The sequence below is a fragment of the Callospermophilus lateralis genome, chromosome 6, assembly GCF_048772815.1.
Source record: "Callospermophilus lateralis isolate mCalLat2 chromosome 6, mCalLat2.hap1, whole genome shotgun sequence".
Lineage (NCBI taxonomy): Eukaryota > Metazoa > Chordata > Mammalia > Rodentia > Sciuridae > Callospermophilus > Callospermophilus lateralis.
Window position 1 is genome coordinate 34,069,527 of NC_135310.1, and position 24,947 is coordinate 34,094,473.

The window sequence follows — 24,947 nt, forward strand, 5'->3', positions numbered from 1 at the left end:
AGAATTGTGATTTTCAGGTTCTGTAAATTCTCTGAAATTCTTTACACTCTATACTTAGACTATTCTTTTTTTTAAAAAAAAAATATTTTCCACAGGATTATTTTACAAATGCAAATAAAGAGTTGAAAAAAGATACTCAGCAAGATTACCACCTGGAGTATGCCATGGAAAACGGTACACACACAATAATTGAATTTACCAGAGAACTGCATACATGTGACCTAAATGACAAGAGCATAACGGTAAGGACAGTATGAGTGAATGCATGTTTGAGTGAATTGTGTATTTATACTTGTGAGATACTTTAAAGAATAAAAGAAACAAGTACCGAAGAATTGACAACAAAGTCACATGGGTTTTGGGACTATTTTTGAAAATCTCTTCAAAAGCTAAAAAACCTCTTCAATACTATAGATTTCAGTCAAGGTAGCTTTGCGTGATTTTAACATTTTGAAGAGCCCTTTAAAGTTTGTATGAGCTTACTTATAAATTCAACTTCTCTGTAAAATGTAAAAATTGTCAATAAAGTTTTGAAAAAATGTGTAGAATTTTGAGTCCAAGTTCTAGAATATAATTCATCTGATTTGTAACTGATTCATCTTTGTAAATTTCTAAAATCAAGATGAATAGTCAGCTAATTATAATCACCTGCTGGCATATTATATGAGATTTCTTATTTTCAGCTTTCATGCAAAATTAATATTCTTTATGCATACACAAATTAAATATTTGGAGGACGTGTAATTCATGTGGCGCTTTGGAAATTTCCATGAACTGCTTGCATTAATTTCATTTTGCATAGAACAATAAAATTTTCTTTTTTATTCACTAAATTAGGACTTTAAAAAATGGGAATATAAAAAATCTGAAGTCATTCTGATTAACTTTCAGCATAGGAGTAAAAGAGGAAGAAAGCACACATGTAAAGATGTGGATCACTTTTGTGTAATATACAGTGCAATTATACTTTAATTGGAAAAATAATTATAGTCATTTGACTTATTAAGAAAGAATATAGCAAAGAGAACATTTAAAATGAATAGCTTTTGCTTTATTGTCTGTTTTCAAAGTTTTATTAAGGTTTGGCAAAAGCACCTTTTTCTGTGGGAGGAAGGACTGAACAGTTTCTCTGTACCTGATCAAACCTTTCCCATCCCACATCCCCCAGGGCAATCTCTCTTGGTGGTTCAGAAACCAGTTGCACCTGATAGCATTTTCCCTAATTTGGTACCCCACTCCCTTGGAAATTCCCAAGAGTCATAAAGTGACTATGGATTGCCTGTGTTATAAAAAACAAGTCCAGAATCAGAAATTCCTTCTGCATTTGCCCTTTCTGTAAATACATATGTATGACTGGAAAAAACCTATTGTGAAAGGAAAAATCTTCTGGTAATTTTAATTTTCATTCAATTTGAATTCTACCCCCCCCCAAAATGTTCCATCACATTAGGGCAGGTTTTAATTTTCCAAAGTTCCTGCTACACAGTGAGAACACTTGCTTTCTAACTACTAGCTGCTGATTTAGAATTTTGGCTTGACATTGATTCATGAAAAGTATAATCTGTTTGAGGACACATATCTTGTGTGCTGAGAATGATAATTCTTTCCCAAAAGTAATTCACCTATTTGAATCCTTAATGACTTAATCAAATTTATGAAATCAATGTTAAAAGACCAGATTGACAACTGCAGCTGTCATTTTTCTCTTTATTTTTACATTTGGCTCTAAATGGAGTTCTTTAAACTCAAATCAGGTGAGGAAAGTGGTTTTCTGCAAGGTAACATGCCATGTCTGATCATCAGGATAGCACCGTGAGAGTGATCTGGGCCTACCACCAGGAAGATGTGGGAGAAGCCGGCCCCAAGTACCATGATTCCAATCGAGGCACCAAGAGTCTGCGATTATTGAATCCTGAAAAAACCAGCGTGCTGCCTACAGCCTTACCATACTTTGACCTAGTGAATCAGGACGTAAGTTTCTTTAGGTTTTATGACCATAAGAATGGTCTTACTTAAAGGGTATGTGAGAGTTTTGGCTTACATTACTGTATTTCAAATGACATGACAAACAGAATGTGACTCTGTGTCTCCCTCCCTTTTTATTAAGACAGGTCCCCATCCCAAACAAAGGTACAACGTATTGGTGCCAAATGTTTAAGATTCCTGTGTTCCAAGAAAAGCATCATGTGATTAAGGTACGTGACTACTTCAAGCTAAATTTAATTGGCACAGATGGAGAAATTGCTGTCCTTAAAATAGAAACAGTAAAACATATAGAAGCAATTTTCAATTATATGAAAGTTATTTAGAAAACAAAGAACTGACTTGGCTAACCCACACACTGTTTCCAGAGTCTGAAAACTTGTATTATAACTAGTGTTTTGGTTATGTACTAATATTATGTGTCAAAGCTGAAAGTTGGGGGATGCACTTGAGTTATTTCTTTAGGAAATACTCCTATAAGTAAAATTGCTGGGGTTGCAATTTAAAATAATATATTTACACACAGATAAATCAAATTCAGGAAGGTTATTTTCCCCATCAATGCTGTTTGAGACTCTGTTTCACTGAAAATACTAGATAGTATCATAAAAAAATTGTTGCAATATTTTTTTGGAAAATGGGAAAGAAATAAAATCTGTGAACTTCTATATAATTATAAAAATATAGAATTGGATAATACATAAGCTCAATTTTCCTGTGCTGTGAAATTTCCTCCCAGCCTTGTGTTGGGCCTCCCACAACTTTTGCCTCTAGTTAGTGAATGAACAAGTGTTTAAAAGAAATTTACAGATCCTTGGCTCTGTACTAGTAGTTGTTGGCAGTTCCACAGAGGCTGAAGATTATGATCTATTCTCTCAAAGAACTTATCAGGAGATTGTAGAAAACATGGCCAAAACACAAGAAAGAATGAGATAGAATTAGGCAAGGCATACAGGGTATTGTAAATTTGCAGAAAGTCAGACATTACTGCTTTTCTGGCAGCCCAAGACCATTTTACGAAGCGCTGTGGCTGCAAGAAGTGAGCAAATGTTTACATTCTGGGATTTTTGAGGGGAACACATGAATTTGAATTGCTGGTCCACTTTTTTGTTAAACTGTGTGCTCTCAGGTAAATTATTCTGTAGACTTGCCTTTAATATCTGTAAAATGCAGGCAGTCATAATATTATCCCTACCAACCTCAAACCATTTTATTTTTTTATTTTTATTTTTTTTATTTTATTTTTTTAATTTTTTTTATTGGTTGTTCAAAACAATACAAAGCTCTTGACATATCATATTTCATATATTAGATTCAACCATTTTAGCAGAGATGAAAACATTGGAAACATTGAGCACATTCTACAAAGTGACTTGAATTTGTTAATATCTAATGCATTCGTTCACTGGACAGATCTGCCTTTTGTTCCCAAGAAGATTTACTACTTCACAGCGAGGTAAAAGGAGTGAGTGGAAGGAAAGTTCAAGTTGATAGGTAGACCTAAATACTTGTAGGATAATTTTGCCAAAGGAAGACTTGCCAACAGTGTGACTCTAGATTAATCATTTACCTCTGTGCAAAAAATTATTTTGTATTTCATGCATGTGATAGGTGAATGCAAATTCTAATCTTTGTACTTATTATGGTGCCTCAGTCCTTCCCTCATACAAGTGAAATATCTTTCTATCAAAGTGTACACATACACACACACTGTGGGTTAGTAAATTTGTGACTTGGCTTAAGGGACAAATGTAAAATTGTAGGTTCAGAAGTAAAACCCAGTGTTGTACAAAATAGATAATTTATTCATTAAAAAGCAAACAGTAATTAAGGGGATGTAAAGACCTTAACCACTTCTTGTTGTTCTTAGCACTATTAACATAAACACTTGAGTAGAATTAAAAAAAAAAAAAATGACTCTATAGTTAAGAAACGCCTATCTGTTTCTACCCTCTATGTCAGATATTTGCTTGGTTCTTCATCCAGGAATTCTTAGCTAGAGTTTCTATCACAAGCATATCAAAATACTATGGGCCTAAAATTAAATATTCTTGAAACCAAATTGCATTTGTATCAAGAGGGATTTTAGTGGCATGAAAGACATTGGAACATTTTTTGGCAATGTTTGGAAGTCAACCAAATATCAAAAAGTCTTTTCATTTAGCAAGAGGGCATTGAGGGAGGGACAGCAGATTGGAGAGGAGCATGCTTGCCAACTTCTGTCATTGCAGGGGCCAGAGCTTTTGTGGCTAGAATTTAAAATTTTGGTATTACTTAGGAATATCACTTACAGGATAAATTTCTGATTTATTGTTAAGCTCTAAAACATCTTAAGGTTCATTGAATATTATGAAATGTTTTCTTCAAAAATGTATTTAAATAAGATGACATACAAAAAGAAGTTCTACTTATAGGTTATATAGGTTGCTGTGGGACAGCTCTTCCAAAACCATTTTAATTTACAGTTTATGCCAGGTTACAATTAAATTTCAATAAAAATTTGAAGTGAAATTCATAGGTCCAGATCTTCCCTTAAGACATCATCGAATACCCATTCTTTTTTTCCTAGTAGAGATGATTTGTAATAATTTAGCAAAAGTATATTATTTCATAGAATCAAAGACTTGTACATTTTTTTAAAGCCATCCAGAGTGGTACTTCTCCTTATTCCTTATTTAATGCTCCATAAATCACTATATCAAAAAGCCTCAGTCCATCTCTGATTCAAAAAGTACTTTTACAGAACATTGCTTTTATATTGTTTTCTTGGTACGTCATTTGCAGTGAGCTTTAAGAATATTGATTAAAGTGGTATTGTTAGAAATCAATTTCACTGTCTGGACTCTAATTCAAACAAAGAAATAGTTCATATTTGCAGCTTCAGTGTTGATACTATACATTTTGTTGCTGTTATAACTATATAACTAAATAGATAAAATATATCAGTAATTCAGTTATGAATGTGTTTATTGGGAATTACTAAATCTAAAAACATTATTTACATTTTTAATTTAAATTTTAGTCATGTAAAAATTATTTACTGCTAAAATTATGAAATAATAAGATCAAAATTGTGTTTTTAGGTCATTTTTTATTGGTAGATCATGATTGTACATAATAGTGGGATTTATTATACATGTGTATAACATAATATGGTCAATTTCATTCCTCAGTACTTCCTCAAGTCAAATATTACTGATGTTATTTAAAAAATTATTTGTGGGAAAATGGGTTATAGTAAAATGGTTTTCCAATTCATTTGTGATTCTGGTTTATTATTTTGTATTTTTTATTTATTTTTTGTGTATATGTGTAATCCTAGAAATTGGAAATGGGACACTCTACCACTGAACAACATCCCTATCACTTATTAATTTTTACTTTTAGACAGGGTCTTGCTAAGTTGACCAGGTTAGCCAGGAAATTGGAATCCTCCTGCCTTAACCTTCCAAGTTGCTGGGTTTACAAGTGTGTGCCACTGTGCCTTACTGTATTTTTGATTCTTGAAAATAATCTTTAAAATTATGACTTGAAGATGTGTGTATTGTTAGGGGACAGCATGTCACACTTGCAAGTGGATATGGAAATTGTAGAAAAGAAATTTCTTTGGTAATTTATATTAAAACCACTCTTCTCATCTGAGACAATCTCTGTGTCATCCTTGGGACTTATTTTGCTCAGCCCATCTCTCCCTGTGGCAGCAGGACTCTACCTTTCACAAACAGTGACCTAACCCTGAATCTAAAGTTTTAATGGAAGGTGATTCTCAGTAATGTTATTATTAAGACTAACAATATTGCTTGGATATGCTCAGCTAAAAGGTGCGGGTATTTGATTTAAAACCTTTTCTTTAAAGGACTTTTATTGACAGGGGATTCTCCTCATGGATAAACCACAACTCTGATTTATCTATTTAAAAATCATATGTCTTTTTCAATTTAGTAAGTACTGGTTGACAACCTACTATGTTAAAGAGAAAAACAGTCTGGCAAAATCATCATTTCTGAGTCCTTTAAGGAGAAAGGTTGACCATTGCTGAGTTCTAAGGTAGGATTACTTTTACTAGTTATATTTTTACTAGTTATATGGCCTCTGACAAATTATTTATCTCTGTCTCAGTTTCCTCATATGGAACTTGGGTAATAAAGGTTTATACCTAATAGGGTTTTTAATGACTGCTAAGTAGATCAAATGATTTTAATATTTGTGAAGCATTTGGAACAGAGGTTGGCACACAGCATCTATTAAAGAAAATTATGCAGATCATTTGCAATACACAATTGCTGATCTGTTAATTATCGTGGTAAGTTTCTGGGTTGCCAAGGGATCCCCAATCAGTCCTTTCTAGACAGAGTTAAGAAACAAAGACTAGATTGTCAATACTTTTATATAGGGAGGTCACCTTGAAAACATCCTCCTTTGGAGAATATAAAATTGATGAAAATGAAACACTGTCCTAACTCTTTTCACCATCAATAGATGCAGAAAGGGAAATGCTATACTTTCTAACTTGCTACTGAACAGAATATCTTTCATGACATGAAATTAGACACACTGCCATTCTCTTCTATTGGTGGCATTCATAAATCTCAATGATTCACTTCATGGAATGTTTCCTAGGACAAGAAAATCTAAGAATAATTAACAGTAAGTAGCCATGGAATGTTCTTGAAGCCCGAGTATTGTATAGCCGTGAAATAGTTACTCAAAATTGATTTCCTATACTAGGCATGTAACATGAACATTTGGCTTTATGTACTACGCTAAATGGATTCTGCTGCCATTTCCCTGTTGTGTTGACTCTGTTTTAAGAATAAAGGACACTGTCAATTGGCGATTTTCATCATTTATGCATTTCAGAAATGTCAAGTGTGGTAGAGAGTTTCTATTTTTGAAAATGTGTGAGCTTTTTGGGTTAATTTTAAGTTGTGAGAATTTGAGCATTCTCAGTGTCAAATTACATAATTTTACAACTCTCAGAATTAGCTTTTCTCTATCAGTGTATCTTGTTCTTCCCCCCCTCTGAAATGGTATTTCAAAAATATATGTTAATTGGTATAGGGTTTTTTACCTGATGGAAATAATGTTTTGGTTTGTTCTCAGGATGCATTTCCACAGATTCTGTACTTTTGTTATCATCTTTTTTTTAAAGATGGACACAACATCTTTATTTATCTTATTTATTTTTATGTGGTGCTGAGGATTGAACTCAGTGCCTCACGTGTGAGAGGCAAGTGCTCTACTACTGAGCTATAACCCCAGCCATTTGTTCTTGCTTTTTTTTTTTTTTTTTAATGTGCTCATTTCTGTTTTATTTTATCATGTGGGAGACTAGTAGGTGTTTGCTGTTATCTGTTGACTGAATGATTGGCTGTTTTTACCTCAATTCCATCCCAACCTTGTAGAAGTTGTTTTGCTCACTTATGTTTGCCTTTTATCTTTTGCTAATTTAACCCTCTTTCCCAAAGGCAAATCTCTGGATCTTTAGATGGATCTGTTTAGCAAGTTGAAACAAATTGACTTTTACCATAGACTTCATGTGAAAATACTTTAAAAAAAAAAATAAACACTTTCCTTTTATTTAGGCTTCACCTACAGCTAGGAAATATATTGCTTTTTTTATTTTTTTATTTGTTCTTTTTTTAGATGCACATGACAGTAAAGTGTATTTTCACATTATACATACATGGAGTAAAACTTACTCTAATTAGGATCCCATTATTGTGGTTATACGTGATGTGGAGTTTCACTGCTCGTATATTCATATATGAACATAGTAAAGTTATGTCCAATTCATTCTACTGTCTTTCCTATTCCCATACCCACTTCCTTCCCTTTGTTTAATCCATTGAACTTCTATCCACCCCTACCACACGATTATGTGTTAGCATCCACATATCAGAGAGAACATTCAGCCTTTGGTTTTGGGGGATTGGGTTATTTGTGAAAATACTTTTAAATACTTTGCAACACTGTATGTTAAATTCTTAATGCCAGTGGATTACATTATATCCTTTGAATTTTTTCACCAATTGAAAAGTGGATGATTCTTGACCCAGATTCTAGAAAAGGATGTATGAAATCAAAACAATTGTGTTTTAGAAATTTGTTACAAAGTTTATAAATGTCAAATAATTTTATTCCTTATATGCAAGTATATCTGAAGTTTTATATATCTTTTATCCATTAAATTATAGATGAAAATACTTGGACATTTCCTGTGGCCAAAACTTTAACTTTGGACAGAAAAAGGTTGGAAGGAACACCAAATGGAAATAATTTAACTCAAAGTGTGTAATTTAAAGATTGCTGAATTAGGATGCTTAGTGTTGAAAAGTTCATTCTAGATCCTCTTGGGTTGCATTGACTTCACAGAAACATCAGAGATTGCCTGGCTACGTGGGTGTTCTTAACAGTCACTTAGGAGTACGAGGTAATTGAATGCACTTTGAAAGCAAGTCTGTTCGTGGAAGTGACTTATTGCTAACTCTGGCACTAATTAGCTTTCTGACCCTGGAGAAAGTACTTAACCTTGCCTGGTCTTCAGATTCTTTCCCTGTAAGATAAAGGGATTGAACCAGTTGATCTCAATTGGCTCTTTTTATTTCTAAATACATGTGGGTTGATGAAAACAAAAAATGAAGTCTGTGCTGGGTTTGGATGCTCCATGGTTTGGTGTGCTTGGTTCTCACAGTCCCCTGGCAGATCAGGATGAAGTGCCTCCTTTGGAGTTAAAAGGCCACCTTCACCTCCTTAGGCATGGGTTTCTTAGCATTTATTTTGACACATCCCAAACCTTTCTGGAGCATGATAAATGTCCCAGAACCCCAAGAGAATTAAATGTCTCAAGATATTGATGGCTGTTTGGTCCACTAACAGAAATAGCAGGTATTTAGAAAGAGGCCCAGAGACTTATTTCTGGGCTAGAAACCATTATATATATATATATATATATTTATTTTATTTTTTTGATACCTGTGATTAAGATTAAACCCACCCAAGGGTGCTTAACCACTGAGTCAAATCTCCAGCCCTTTTTTGTATTTATTTAGAGATAGTGTCTTACTGAGTTGTTTAGTGTTTCACTAAGTTGCTGAGGTTGGCTTTGAACTCATGATCCTCCTGCCTCAGCCTCCCAAGTCACTGTAATTACAGGTATGTATCACCATGCCTGGCACTATTCACTTTTTAATCTTTATCCATGTACTTAACTGAGCTTAATACTGATATTTAATGACTATTAAGTTTCTATAATACCTGCTTATAATATGTAAAGGTAACGAAAATTTAAGAATTCAAATCAAATCCAACTATGAAACCACAAATCTTGACAGTTTCCCTATTATCCAGCTGCTGTGGCATAACTTATGGGGTCAGACAGTGTATTTCAAATCTTGGCTTCACAACCTACCAGTGTGATCCAGGGCAAGCAGTGTAACTCCCTGGAGTTTTAGGTTTCCATCTGTGAAAGGGGCCAGTAGTTATACTTATCTCAAATGTTAGTGGTCATAGTCCAGGGAGACATTGCAGAGTGCTTATGTTGGACATATACTAGATATCTCAATAAATAATAGGTACATTACCAATGTACTTTGTTTTCCAATCTGTTAAATCTTTTTTTTCCCCAATCTGTTAAATCTTAAAATATAAGGATAAAAATGAAGAGTGCCAAGGGGGTAGGAAGGCTTTATTGAAATAGGTAAAGTGCATGATGATATGTTTTAATGCTGCTTTTCATTAGCTTCATGCCCTGGGGCAAACAGATCTCCCAGAGCTTATATCTTCACTTACAAAATAGGAAAAATAATTTTCAGTGAAGATTAAATGAATACAAGTGAAAACACCTGCTGCACAATAGGCTCATAATTGCTTGTTTTCTTCCCTTGAAGGGGATTATAGAGATGGATGACTAAAACTTCATCTCGTGTTTTCTCATACTTAGAGTCAGGGCTGCTCTGAAACCAAGGCAGGCAGTAAGTCTCCGTTTTATTCTGAAGAAAAGATTCCTTGGGAATTAGATTTCATAGCTTCCTTCCATTACTCTAAACCAAATGAAATTTAAGCTAATTTCCTCCTGTTCTTGTCTAAGTAAGGATAAACACCAACTGGCGACTATCCTCTGGGAAATATTCTTTCCCATTCTTGGGTCACCCATTAGCCTTCCATTCTGTGGCCTTACGGTAATGCCATTTTCAACTGACATAAAAACATATTTATTTTCCTTATTCCTTTTTCTACCACTCAACTCTACCACCAAACTCATATATCTTTTTCAAGTAGTCCAAAGGGTTGATGACAGGATTGAAAAGCATTTCCTCATTAATACTACTTATTAGCTATGAAAGTGGGTACATAATTTAAACTGCACTTTTATTGATAGAATACTGATGTTTATGTTGAATTCTAGATCTTCTTAGTACAAAAGAATGAAGAGGTAACAGTAAGATATGAATGGCTTTTACACAAGAGAAGTATATAGATAAATATTTGCCTCTTACTGCTACTTGAAATAATCGTCTTATTAAATGTCCACAGACTGATTGTCAGCTGGTGATTTCCCACCACTTTGCACATAAACACACTGAAGCAGAGAAAGTTTAAGTAACTTATTCAACACAGTATAAATTACATGAGGCAGAGTCAACATGTGAACACAGGAGTTTCCTAGGAAAACTAGTGCAACTTTGTACAGTTTACCAGCCAGGCCTTAGGATCTTTTTAATATGTATATGTTACAATGAAAAATAATCTGTATGGGAAATCTTTGATAGTTTATATCCGGCCTGAGATTTCTCCATAAGCTTCTCAGGTCCCAGGCTACTTTTAATTTTTTTGACAGCTTATTGAGATCTAATTGTTTCCAGAGAACTGCATGTATTTAATGTATACAGTTTAATGAATTTGGACACATGCAAGCATCCATGATGCCTCACCAAAACCAAGGTAATAGTCCTATTTATCACTTCCCAAGTTTCCCTGTGCACATTTGTTTTTTTTTTCCTTGTGAACACAACATGAGATCCACCCTCTTAAATTTAAAGTGCATAATACCATATAGTGTTGACCTACTTTTGAGTCTTATAGGATCTGTGTATTTTCCCAGAGCTACATGAACAGATCCCGCTAGAACCATCCAGAGACATCAGTTCAAAGATCTGGGTAACTAGCAGATGAGTACACATGGGTTTGTTGTTTTTACCTTGAGGGGTTGAAAATTGGTCAGTAATAACAGAAAATGCATTAAAATTTCATTTGTGATTTAGGAAGTCATTATAATTAAGATTAGAGTTAAGATGATTATGCTAAAGATTATGCTTATGGGTACAAAAAGGAGCAGAATGTTAGAGATGATGTTAAAGAGAAAGGTGTTGGCAGTAATTTCAGTGGATTGAAGGTAATGAGCCTGTTAACCTTGTTGGACACATGCTGTAGCATAAGGATGGTTGGACACAAGCCAACAGCCTCTGTGTGAGCTGAGTCAAAATCCTCCATGGAAATGAAAATAATGGTCATGGGCTGTTTTAGTCCCCTTCCCAGTAACAGTCTGTAAAAAGTGAGTCATGAGAGGAAATGCTCACAATTTCATTTGGTGCTTACATTTATTACAAAATGCTTAAAATACCCCGAAACAAGAAGACTCACGCTGTTGGGGAGAAAACTGAAGTGTTGGCATCTTAGAGTGGCCTAAAAACAAGACAGTGGGTGTACAGGTTCCAAGCTGACTTTAGCCATTGGTCACCAGCCATTGATTAATGTGATTGTACCACGGTGCCTTTCAAGGGATTGAATTTATGTTAATAACATGACTTAAAGATTGTAAATCTGTATACCTGAGAGGTCTTTCTAAGTGACTGCTAACCCTTAAACTTCTGTGACTTCTTTCACTAAATAATGGAATTGACAAAGCTGGAAATTGATAAAACCAGTGTATAAATATTTACTTATTTACGACATTGACATTTCTATAAAATATGATTTAGTAAAAGGCCAAGGTCATCTTAAAAAAAGAATGCAAATAATTTTTGTGTGTTCCCATAGGACATAATATGCCAATTTTATTTCAATGTCTTTTTTCTTTTTTTTAAAACCTTGAACCCAGTGCTAGGCATGCTCTCTACCAATGAGCCACAACTCCAGCCCCTCACCGTCTCTTTTCAATGTAAAAATTTGGGTACCTATCAAAATAGGATGGCATTCATTACCCTTTTGATGCACCATGATTTTTTAATAGTTTTTTTTTTTTATGGATAGAGCTTTAGTAATTAGAATAAAAAATTACATATGTAATAGGAACTCATTTTAAATAAATAAGATATTTGAAATTCAAATTTATAAAGCTCATAAATCCAGAGTATAGTTTTTCACACTTTTGGTTAAGTTATAAAAGGCTGCACAGTGGTATTTAAAATATCAAGGCTCTCTTGATATATTTACTTTGAAGGTATTTCTATATCAAAAATTCAGGTTATAGATAAGACATTTAATACGACATATATTTTATTAAAAGAATTACACTAACATATCAAAAATGTTACGGTTGAGTCTTGCTTCATTGAGTTGTTATTGATTTATATTGTAGGGTGTGCATAGAATGACCCCAATCAGATCTTTGGCAGTGACATTCAGGCCTTTGTGATGGATCTGGTTGTTGCTATTGTTTGGAGACATCCTCCAAGTGGCCTTGAACCAAGTCCCCGTTTGAGAACACTATTTTCTATTTATTAGAATTTTCTGGAAACTGCCTTTGTTGAACTATATTTTTTTAGCACCCAGTAAAATGCCCTTCATATTAAGTAGCATTAATTACCATATTTTGTAGTCTTAAACTGTTTTAGTCAACAAATGCAAGGAAGCATGAACATAACATTGCACATCTACTATCACAATGCACTATTTTAGTTGCCCGCACATGAAGAAGAATTAAACAGTTTATGGCTCTGACATAGTTTATTCCTTGGCACATTGCACATTTCTTTGTGGAAGTGGAGATGCAAAAACACCAGCTGTTTCCTGAAACCACAGCTGGCTTTCATTACAAAATTTGAACTAATTCAGATATAAGGGATACTTTCTTCGATGAAGGAAAAAAAGATTTATGTTCTAATGAAGTAAATGCATTGTAGTTAACTCTACACATGATTCTACTGTAATGGATGCATTTTAGAAACTGTATTCTGGAAGTTACCTTGCTTACTTTAACATACATTTCATTATCAGTAAAGAGAAATCTTTTTTTTATCACTGGAATCTCACTGACCGGCTGAATCTGGAATTTTAATATCAAGGAAAGAAAGGACCCTGTAAATAACTGCTAATATGTGTGTCTATACTAACTATAGCCTCTCAGCCTTTAGGCTGGCCTGAGGAAGTCCTGAAAGTATAGAACTGGCACTTTGGTCTGTGGAGTGATTTAGAATCAGATATGTACTCAATATGTCCATTATATATGTTAAAAAGCTAGAAACATCGTTTCACCCTATAACTCTGAATTGCAAAGAAGACTCACAGAAGGTCTACTGAGTGTCTGCTTTAGACAGCAGTCAGTGTAATGTGTTTTGTCAGATAAAGGATAAAATGAAAAAAGCCTTTATGACAATTTAAAAATATGACTCACAGAGTAGAAGAGGAGAAAAAATACATTCAAATAATAGAGAATCCCCAAAGCTAGAAGATAAGCACTGTCAAATTGCACGACAAAGGTAATGAAGGCAAGAAAAAATGAGAGACCAATAAGATTTGGGGCACAGTCCCAAGCCATTTGGAAACAATAATTTGGGGAAAGTACAAAGAAATTAGATTTTGGAGTAAGTAGAGTAAGTGGTGGGATGAGTAGCAGGCAACTTCTCTGTTTATGTACTTGAGGCACCAAAATAAAATTAAATGGTCAGAACCAACACTGAAAGAGAGCACTGTCCAATTTGTAGTTCATCTATCCTCATAAAATAAAAGCGCCTGAAGAAGGCTAACAAGGCTATCTTGTTTTACAAGTGGGGAAACTGAGACCCAGAGTGGTTAAGTAAGTTGTCTGTTACGGACAATCCTCTTTTGGTATTCTTTTCCCTGAGGATGACAGTATATTCTTAAAAATGCACACGTATTAGCACTTTTGATGTTGGGACTCAGACTGTGACTTTCAGATGTGTGGAAGAGAGCCATCATTGGCTAAAAGTAGGACTCTTGCTTCATCATTAACATTCTGAAGTTTTACATATTGATCTGGGCGGAAGCTCCATTTGGTTCCACATTTGGCAGAGAATAGTTGATGCTATAACCAACATCTGCTTGTACTAGAGCCAACGAGCAGCTGTTGGCTCCACTTTCAACCCATAGTCTAATATGTTGAGTTAGAATGCAGAATTTCGCAGTTCCTTGTTGTCAGGGCAACTGCATTTTTTTTCATCAGAGACGCCTTAACCATACCAAAGCCCCTAGTGTGAAATATTGAAAGGGACTTCAGACTGTGGCCTTTAATACCTAAATGGGGTCACTGACTTTATCTTGAATGATACCATTGTGTGGCTTTAACAAGTTTTGCTTAGTGTTAAAACTCGCAAATTGCATCATACTCTCTCAAATAGAACTCAAGGCTACCTCTTAATTGCATGCATATGCATGGAACCATTTAAAGTCTTTAAAGTCAGGCTGCAGGCAGTTTCTAAAAAGAGGGGATGGGCTTTCACTTCGGTTGGAAACAAGGGATCATCCTTAGCTCGGGTGACTTAAGTGAAGATTGTTGAAAAGGTGTCCTTTTTCATTCTTGATGTCCAGTCAAGTTTTTTAGAGTTTAATTATGCCATGTATCTGGCTTCCTTTTAGGAGAGCTTATAGCTTGTCATTTTCTTGACTCATTGACCTAAAATGTTCTTGAGAATCATTGCCCAACATTTGAAAAAGCACTACCTTAAAGCTATCCCCACTAAATGTATATGTGTTTCTCTTAATTATTAAAATCATTCATAGGTTTTCTAAAATCATTCTAATTAATGAGATCAAATATTTTCTTCATCAGAGTTGATTTTAATATGACTTTGAGGTAAAATTAATCCTTTTGGATGAAAACTCTCTGTATGTTTCTCAATCAATATCTTGGTCTGTTAGTAAATCTGCTGCCTTTCATTTCCCTTAGCTTTTATGATGATCTTGGTATCAATAGATACTCATGTGAAAAATGAAATAACTCCTATCTTAATATCATCCTGAAGGTGCTTTGAAAATGTTGAACTTTCAAAGCTGGGTGTGGTGGTGCATTCCTGTAATCCCAGTGACTTGGGAGGCTGAGGCAGGAGGATCGAAAGTTCAAAGACAGCCTCAGCAATGGTGAGGAGCTAAGTAACTCAGTGAGACCCTGTTTCAAAATAAAATACAAAATGGGGCTGCAGATGTGGCTCAGTGGTTGAGAACCCTTGAGTTCAATCTCTGGTACCAAAAAATTTAAAAATATACGTTGAACTTTTAACTTAGTGAGGACCTAAGCAACTTAGTGTGACCCTGTCTCAAAATAAAATGTTTAAGAAGGGTTGGGTATGTCAGCTCCGTGGTTAAATGCCCCTGGGTTCAATTTCTGGTACCAAAAATACAACAACAACAAAAATAACTAGTTGAATTTTAGAAAACAAATACATACTGACTATACCAGACACTATGCTTTACTCACTACTTATGTCATTTTTCAGATGAGGAAACTGAGGCTTAGAAAAAATTGATGTCTTCTCTAATGTTAAAGAGCTAGAGAATGGCAAATGTCCTTACCAGACTCTAATGTCTGAGCCCTTAATTGTTGCTACACATACAGGTGGTAGGAGTACTATGAACCTGAACCACTGACTGAATTTATATATATATATATATATATATATATATATAGATGGTAGGAGTACTATGAACCTGAACCACTGACTGAATTTATATATATATATATATATATATATATACAGATGGTAGGAGTACTATGAACCTGAACCACTGACTGAATTATATATATATATATATATATATATATATATATATATATATATATATATATATATATATATATATATATGTTTGAAGGGTTTTATCTTTCTGGTTACATAGGCTTGATTTCAAATACTTGTGCCATTTATCACTTATATGACCTTAAGTAACTTGCAGAACTTCTCTGAATCTTATAGTTTCCTCATTGGCAAAACATATACCATCTATGAATCAGACTACTGTCAAAATTATTGGGAAACCGGAGGCATGAAAGAAGTAATATACCATCATTTTACCACGACCTTTATTCCCTTGAACAGTCTGAACCAACTGTTTGCTTTTTTCAGCATTGTACTTCATGGTGGCAGAAAATGAAGCCCAGTGAAGAACACTGCTTTTCTCATCCAGTTTAATTGAAACTGTTTTTCAAATTTAGGTCTTAAATTGCTATTATCAGTCTCTCTCTTTTAACGTATGAAATATAGAACAACTTCAAGGTAAAATAATGTACCTAAGATTTACATCCCTTTCTACTGCATCATCTTTTAATAATCTCTAATTAAAGAAGTTTTAGAGCTCTTGAAAGAGATCTAAATTACTTGGATGTAATTATCCAATAATTTAGAACAGTTGGAATTTCACTTTGATTTCATTGAGTTGCCTGAGACATTTGAGAGGGAGAAAATTGAGATATGTTTGTTTACATTGAACTGAATTTAATATGATACATAAGTCCTTTTACAACTTGAAATTTATTACTTTTACTATCTTTGCTTTTTATTTCTATGTTCACTTTTAAGATAAAGCCTAGTTTTTTTACGAAACAGGCTGCCAAATGCACTTATTCGTATGTAAGTCAAACTCTCATTGTAAGGGTATATAAAATTCACAAATTAAATTTACAAGGTAAGAGAGCTAAGTTCTTTTTTTAGTGAAAAACAGGAAATGTCAGTATTGTGAGTAATATTTTCCACTCTTATAGCTTTTAAAAATTCCCACTGGATTATTGGTTAATTCACATTATTTCAAACTATATTTATTCAAAGTAGTAAGGGTTATTTTATGGAATAATTTATTTTTTCTTCACTTTAAATTAATAATCATATAGAATTCATAAGCAAAAGGTTGTGTTCCTTGACTGACCCTTAACAGTCTTGAGAAGAGATCACAACTGTTGCATTTTTTCCCTCATTGTCTGGAAGACAAAGAGTTTGTTCTATACTCTGTTTCTCAAGAGAACACTTTATTTTAACATGAGAATGCTTCCTGTGTGGACTAGCTTTATTTCCAGCACAACATATACTCCCTAAAACAAGTAAAAAAGTGAACAACATATAAAGAAAAACTAGTGATGTTCCCCTTCTTCCAAATTCTACTTCCCTGAGGTAACCAATGGGAACAGATTCATTTGTACCTTTCTATAACTTGATACTGCAGAAAATATTTACAACATTAATATGTTTATATTAGGCTAATCTCCCTTAAAAAAAACAAGCTTGTGATTATTATACATATATTAATTTGTTTTTTCAAATTACCATGCTTACCATTGCAGGTCAAAATATAAAAACACATTTATTTTAATATTAACATAACAATCTTCTATTAAGTGTAAACCATAATTTTGCAGCCATCTACTATTGGTGTACATTTAAGGTGACTTAAAGTTTTTTTCTATCATGAATAATGCTTCAATAAATGTTCTTTTATGCATATCTTCACGTATCAGTAGTTACCTTTCTTTAGGATGCATTGCTAAATGCATTGAGTCAACTTATGTGTATTTTGAATATTAATATAAATTTCAGACTTGCTTTCTAGAATTCATACACTGACAAGGTGCAAATATTTTCTCATTCTCTTTTAAGCCCTGGATAATCTCAGTCTTTTAAATTTATGCATGGGAGGCTCAGTACTCAGTAGAGGACTTGAGGAGGACCTTCTGAAGATGCCCGAAGTTCCCTCCCTGGGCATCTCTCTCTTCTCCCATCTCTTACTGTGTGAACTGTAACCTATGAGGCCCCCCATGGACTCCCAACTCTGTGTGCCTAACTCAGGGAGAACACAGATTCTGCCTGGGTTCCTCCCTCCTGTGCAAGCCTGTAAACTCCAGCAGTAAACTGAGGAAAGAGCAGGACTGACCTTGTTTGTTTCTCATTTCTCATAACTCACTCTCCTTCTTTCCATGATATCCATGGTCTGAGACACTGATAAATATCATAACTCATTGAAGAAGTCCAAATTAAAGCCACAGTGGGATACCACTACGACCTATAAGGATAACTAAAATTCAGTCATTGGTAAAAAGTGAAGTAATAGGACTCCAATACACTGCTGGTGGAACTACAAAATGGTACAATCACTTTGAGAAACTACTTGGCACTTTGGTAAAAAATTTAAAATATACCTACCATGTATATATTCCAGCTATTCTACTCCTGGACTTTTTTTCCAAGAGTAATGAAGCATACATCCACACAAAGACTTCTACCTGAGTTTTTAGAACAGCTTTATTTATGATAGTCAAGAAGTGGAAACACTCCAAATCTCCATGACTATGTAAATGAAGTTGAAATATCAGCTTCACTTGGAATATAATATAATGGAATACTTCTTGGCAATTTAAAATACTATACAGCCAATATGGATTAATCTGCAAATCAGTATGCTGAATGAAGTAAGACAAAGCAGAGCTCATATAAGACAATTTTCATCCCGCTCTCTTACTGAGGTGGGGATATGACTGTTTCTAAGGCTTGTCTGGAACTCAGGGCCCAAGCAATGCTTCCGTTTCAGCTCCTGGAGTAGTCGGGACTTTAGTCATGCACCATTGTATGGGGCTTGATTTCCAGTTTTCCTTTTTTTAATAAATAAAATTCTAGAAAGTGTCTGTTATCTATAGTGACAAGAAACCATTCAGCAGTTTCCTGGGGTTGAGGATGGAACAGGAAGGGAAGACAAAGAGGGACTGTCCAGGGGCTTGAGGAAACTTTTGGGGATAATGAGTGTATTTGTTATTTTGATTGGGATGATGGTTTACAAGGGTGTGCACATCAGAATTTATCAAATTTTGCACTTGAATTTAAATAGGTGCAGTTTAGTGCATGTCAGTTACACATTAATAAAAGTGCTCTCTGGAGTTTTTGCTTCTGGTTTTGTTCATCATTTTGATTTAAGTTGCATGATGTTCTTTCTTTTACCTTTGGGAAATCTCTCTTAATTTCTTGCTAAGTTTGGCAGTATGTTTTAAAGCCTGTTTGTTGTTGGCTTTCAGACATGCAGGTGTTTTCCAAGCCAGGATTGTCCAGAACAATCTAGTTATCCTTCCACTAGGGACTCAAGTTTTGACAGGTGCAACTTTATTTTGCCAGATTCAGGATTTAGAAGGCTGACATGCCATGACCTAAGGCACAGAGAAAAGATGATCCAGGTGATGCTTGGGGTCTTGTGAAGGATCCCAGAGAGCATGAGTGGTGGGCCAAGAAGTGAATGCTTCCTGAACTAATAAGGCAAAGTGGAATTATTGAGTTTGGCTGGAGGGTGGAGTGATGTGTTGTAGAGATGTTAGTGACAGGTAAGCAGAGCCTGGATTTCAGTCTTACATATCAGGATAGGGTAAGTGAGAGTAGATGCAGGGGTTGTTGTGAAGGTAGAAGTTGAAGGACTTCTCAACTCATTTGATGTTGGGGGTTAAGTCTTTAATAAAAACCCTAAGGAAGTGATGGTTCCCACGGGGAAGGAGGTGATGATTTCCTTGTTTGGAACTATGAGCATAGCGTGGTTTATCAGATCTTGTTTAGATCTCTTCTTTCATCTGCCAAGAAAAGAGTTTGGCCACATTTCTGAAACTGGAAACTTTCCCTTTGCAGATTGGGAATTATGAAGATAGACTGAGTGTGACTTTCATCTGATTGGAAAAAATATAGAATAAATCACTTATGCTTTTATGTTTCCTTCCTGACTACAGCCATTTTTAATATCATTTCTGTGGCTACAGACCTCATAATATTCAAACTCTGACAAAAAATATTGCAAGTTATTTTAGACTTAATTTTAAGGAGATGGTTGACATGTTTAGGACTAAAAACAAAACAAAACAAAAACTTGAGTTTGTCCTCGAGACTCACCTTGATCCCTGAGTTTTGTGATTTACTTTACCATTTGAGGACCTGGCGGAAACACAGAAATGTCCGGATCAAATGGGGACAAAGACAAATAGCAAAGTAAACATGACAAAATATTATTTAATTCTGGGTGGTGCTTACATGAAGAATGTTATATTATTTTCTCTATGTATGAATTTATCACATCAAATGCAAACAAACAACCCCAAAGATTAATAAGACATTTGTCTTGCATTCAAGAAACCTATACGCATGGGAGAAGCTTTATTTATTGAAATAGCTGGAAGGCATTGGAGCCTTAAGGGCTTTCAAAAGGTAAACTGTGGACCTGCTTACTAAGAAAAACGAAGATCTGATAGAGTGGGATTCAGCTACCATCAGTGAAGACTCACCCGCAGATTTGAAGACTGGCTTTGAACTCAGCTGTAGTCTGAGACACATTTCTTTTGTTACTTTCTCATTTTTATGGAATCATCCTATATATGAGTAGCTTTTTTTTTTTTTAAAGGAGTCCTCATCTTTAAACACAAAGAATAAGAGAAAATAAAAGAGCCACAACAACAAAAAATCATCCACTGCTATACATTTATTTGCCTAACTTTTTTGAAGTATATTTCTTAATGGCAGTAATGGTAAAGCCCAAATTTATAAAACAGGTCAAATAGTCTCTTCCTGCCTTCTTTTCTCCTCCTCCATTTTCTCCCCCTCCCCTTTTCTCTTTTCTTTCTGTTCTTAAAATTATTCCTTTTGCAATCAGAGAGTTATACTCCATAAAATAAACCAAGTGATTTCTTGCAACTGTACTATAATACTAAAGTATTTTAATGTTAAATTATTTTAAGCCCTATTCTAATTCCTCTTCTGATCACAGTTCCTTCCCCTGCATCTCCACAGTAGCCTATATAAATAAGAAAGATAGGCAAAGAAAAGACACTCTGAGGCTGGGGATTAGGCCAATGAACTCTGGGTGCAAACTCAAGCCTGCTACCTGCTTAACTGTGCCTCAATTTTGTTTTGTTTTGTTTTTTGTTTATAACATTAATACCGGTCTCAGACGTGTATGAGGATTAAGTGAAATTAAATGTGATGATGTGTTAAATTTTTAATGTCCTTGGTACCTACAGATCCAGACAATAGCTATTATTGATATCATAGCACCTATATTTTGGGGGAGCTCATAGTTTTACCAAAATCCAGAACTTAAGTCCCTGGACTATTGCACCATGCCCATCTTTGGATCTTCAACCCCTGGCATAGTTTCTGAGAGTTCGTAGTAAATGTTTGTCAAATAAATGACTTAAATTTAGACTTGAATCAGGATGGTGAGTTGTAACAATGTTCAAAAGATCTATTTTATCCCTAGGATAAATGAACTTCAAATGAGTGACACTGTATTATATACCTAATTAACTTAAGGGCTGAACAGAGCAATTCTTCTATGCTACTTACAGACATACCATAAAAGAGGCCAAAATTCAATGAAGCAAACTATAATTCAAAGACCTGGATAATTACCAGTTTTAAAGCAACTTTACTTAATATCTTAGAGGAAAACACTTAGCATCAGTTTCTCCTACTTTCATTACTGAATAAAGTAAAATTTATTTTGCAGGCATTTAAAAGAGCAATAAATTCTGGGCCTTTGGATAAAAGCCAACATAAAATTCTTCATGAGGCAATATTATTAATTTGTGTTGTCTACCAGTAGATCTAATCTTTAGGCAATGCCTGAAGGAATAAAAAAAAAAAGTCTTTGCTTTTATTTCCCTCCTCCTAGAAGAAAAAAAAAAAAAGATGCCTTATTTATTAAATTTCTCTGGGAAATAAAACCCTTAAATTATGATGAATATGTTCTAAAATGATATACTTTATTTTAAACTGCCAAAATTATTATGATAAATTATATATAAACACAGGTACTAGGAGTTTCAGGATGTGAAAACAGTTTTTGTAAAGAAAGTTATTTTTAAAACATGCAGAATTAAATTGTCATGTTTTAAATTTTTTTTAAAAAATAGTAGGTTTATTGGGCTAAATGAAAAACTAAGTTTTTTTGCTTTTCTTTTCTTTTTTTTTTTTTTCCCTAATTTGGGGCTGTGGTATTTTATCCTTAAAATCATCTGTTGGTAATTAAATTATATCCTTTCATGGATAGAATTATTAGGCCTTGAAGTCATAAAAATAAAATAAATATACCCTCCCCCCCAACAACAACAACACAACAAGAAACATCCCAGTAACTATAACTTCAAAGGAGACCAGAAAGCAGAAAGCAATCCAGGGAAATGGAAAATGTTTGATGCAAAACCAAAGCAAGATCTTGGTGCCTGCTGGGATCCTCCCATCAAGAGCTGTGACTGGTCAGGGGGAAGCCACAGGAGCTGGCCTCTATCATTTGGCCTGGGAAGCCTTGACAGTGGACTTGGGCAAGAAAACTCGTAGTTTATTTTAAGGAACTAAAACCACAGCAGTTATACTCGGGTTTCAGAGAAAATATATGTTCCAGAAACCTAACTTCAAATCCATCATAATTAATTAATACTCTAAATACTTATTATAATTTAGAAAATTATAAGAGAAGTTTTGTTTCATTGACTCAATATTAGGGGAGTTTAAAATTTTCAATTTTTAACTGATTTATAAAAATGTAAACATTATACATGTGATGATTCAAAACATGTAAACCAGTTGGACCTATCTCCTAAAAAATTTATGTTTCTTTTATAGTGGGAACATTCCAAATCCTTTCTTCTAGCTTTTTGAAATATGCAGAACATTATCATTGTCTGTGGTCACTTTACTATGCAATAGCACACCAGAACTTTTTGCTGCTATAACTATATAACTTAGTATGGGAAGAGGTTGATCAATGGGAATAAAGGTATTTGGAGACTTGAATGTAATTACATATGTTATTGTCTATGATAAATGTTATACAAATGTAATTTTCAAGGAACTAATAAAAAAGATATGAATAGGAAATAAGAGAATGAACATTTTGTGAATGCTTTGTATACACCCTGGATGGGATATTCCAGTATCTGAGACAATTCTTATGATCACCTGTGAGGTAGGGTATGAAGACCCATATGGTTAAGACTACACTTCATTTAGTAAGTGATGGAACCAGAATTTTAAAAAAATATAATGTACAATTATTATTTTTTACTATAAAATATTCAAATGCAGAAGGTTGTAAAGTGGAAAGCAAAATGCCCCAACTTCTCCCACTCAAATTTGACTTCTAATAAAACACTACTAATGTTTTCTTAATGAGATTTTCTCTATCTGTGAAATCACATACCTTTAGGTCTGTTTTGATTTAGACTGCTTGCTCAGTATATATATGTGTGTGTATGTGTGTGTGTGTGTGTGTGTGTGTGTGTGTGTGTGTGTATATATATATATATATTATAAAAATGTATGTATATATAATAATAATAAAAACAAAAGAAAACATTGTTAGAAAAATAAAATATATATATATATATACACACACACACATATATATAATTTTTTGTTTTTATTTTTAGACCCTGTAGGATATATAGATACTAGATATTTTGACACATTTTAAAATTAACAGTGCCTGTTGAAAAATATCCACCTCAGTATGTATAGACGTATTTTATTTCCAGCTGTCTGCCATTACGTTCTCCCTGACCAGCATGGCTTACTAACAGACTTAAAATGTTGCCTTCCTGACAGGTGAGTATGTCACTGCTGTTTCCTCTCTTTTGTGAACTTTTTGTTCATGTAGTTTGCTCATTTTGACTAATGTGTTTTTTGATTTATAATTTTTTTTATATTAAGGGAATGGGCCCTGCATTTGACAAAATATTGCAAATACTTCTCCATTGTTTTGATAATGTAATGGTTGTTTATCTTTCCTTAGCTGAGTGCTGTTTCTGATCTTTCTTCTGTTACCTTTAGTTCACTTCTCCAGTGTAAGAGGATGAGTCATAAAAATTGGCATGCACATACGTTTTATTGCATAGTTCTGTCCCTGCCATTCTGTGATGGAGTTGATGTTCCTCATTTCGGCAGTCCTCATCCTCCATAACACATGTTGGGCCATGTGTATATGTTCGATGTAGGACTGGCAAAAATCCAGTGTACTATCACCTTTGACATATTGCTGTATTGAAGAGGGTGTATTAACCAAAATAATAAAAACAAAAGACAACTTTGTTAGAAAAGCTTTCAGAATCATTCTGCAGTATGAAGCAGCAAAATTATGTCATTATATATGAACTATACGCACATTTGACTCTACGAATTGCCAGAATTAAATTCAGGTTAACCTAAAAACCAATTCAGTGTATTATTTCAAAACCCCTCACACATTTATGAAGATGTAAACAACAGCAGGTCAAAGAATAACTAGCAAGATCTTGTCTTCATGTCATATTTATTTGTATACACACAAATAAATAATAAAAGCCTTGAAAAAGTGTTTTCCATGTAATGGGTTGGTATCAAATGGTAAAACAGTGAGTTGATTTTCTATGGAAAAAAAAATTCATCTATGGAATAATTGTGTTCAATAAAAACATATTATAGATGTGCTAAGTTGTCCAGAACTCAGAACAGTTTTCAACTAATGATCACTAAAAATGCTATGCTATTTTTTCCTGTAATTTTTATAACAGATTAAAAGCTGACTTGTATTTCCATGTTATAAATAAGAAAACTGAGTTTCAGTAAGGTTAAGTAATTTGCCTTGGGTCACAGCTATTAAGTGACCGACTTTGGATTCTAAACCAAGTCTTTGATGTCAGGGTACCACATAGTGCTGCCTTCTGAAAGAAACTCAGAGATAACAAGACCCAGGTGAGCCAAAGGAATCAGAGAATGCATCCAGGGAAAGTAAAACCTGGGTTTCAA

The 24,947-nt window shown here is 34.1% G+C and overlaps 1 protein-coding gene across 1 annotated transcript in view; it reads left to right on the forward strand.

Moving 5' to 3' along the window:
• Moxd1 (monooxygenase DBH like 1) overlaps nucleotides 1–24,947 on the forward strand; it is a 78,632-nt gene that overhangs the window by 20,126 nt on the left and 33,559 nt on the right. Inside the window, exons 2-4 of the mRNA XM_076859727.2 lie at nucleotides 96–242; nucleotides 1,804–1,971; nucleotides 2,112–2,195. Of these exons, the coding sequence (XP_076715842.2) occupies nucleotides 96–242; nucleotides 1,804–1,971; nucleotides 2,112–2,195 (399 nt within the window). The remainder of the gene's footprint in view (nucleotides 1–95; nucleotides 243–1,803; nucleotides 1,972–2,111; nucleotides 2,196–24,947) is intronic.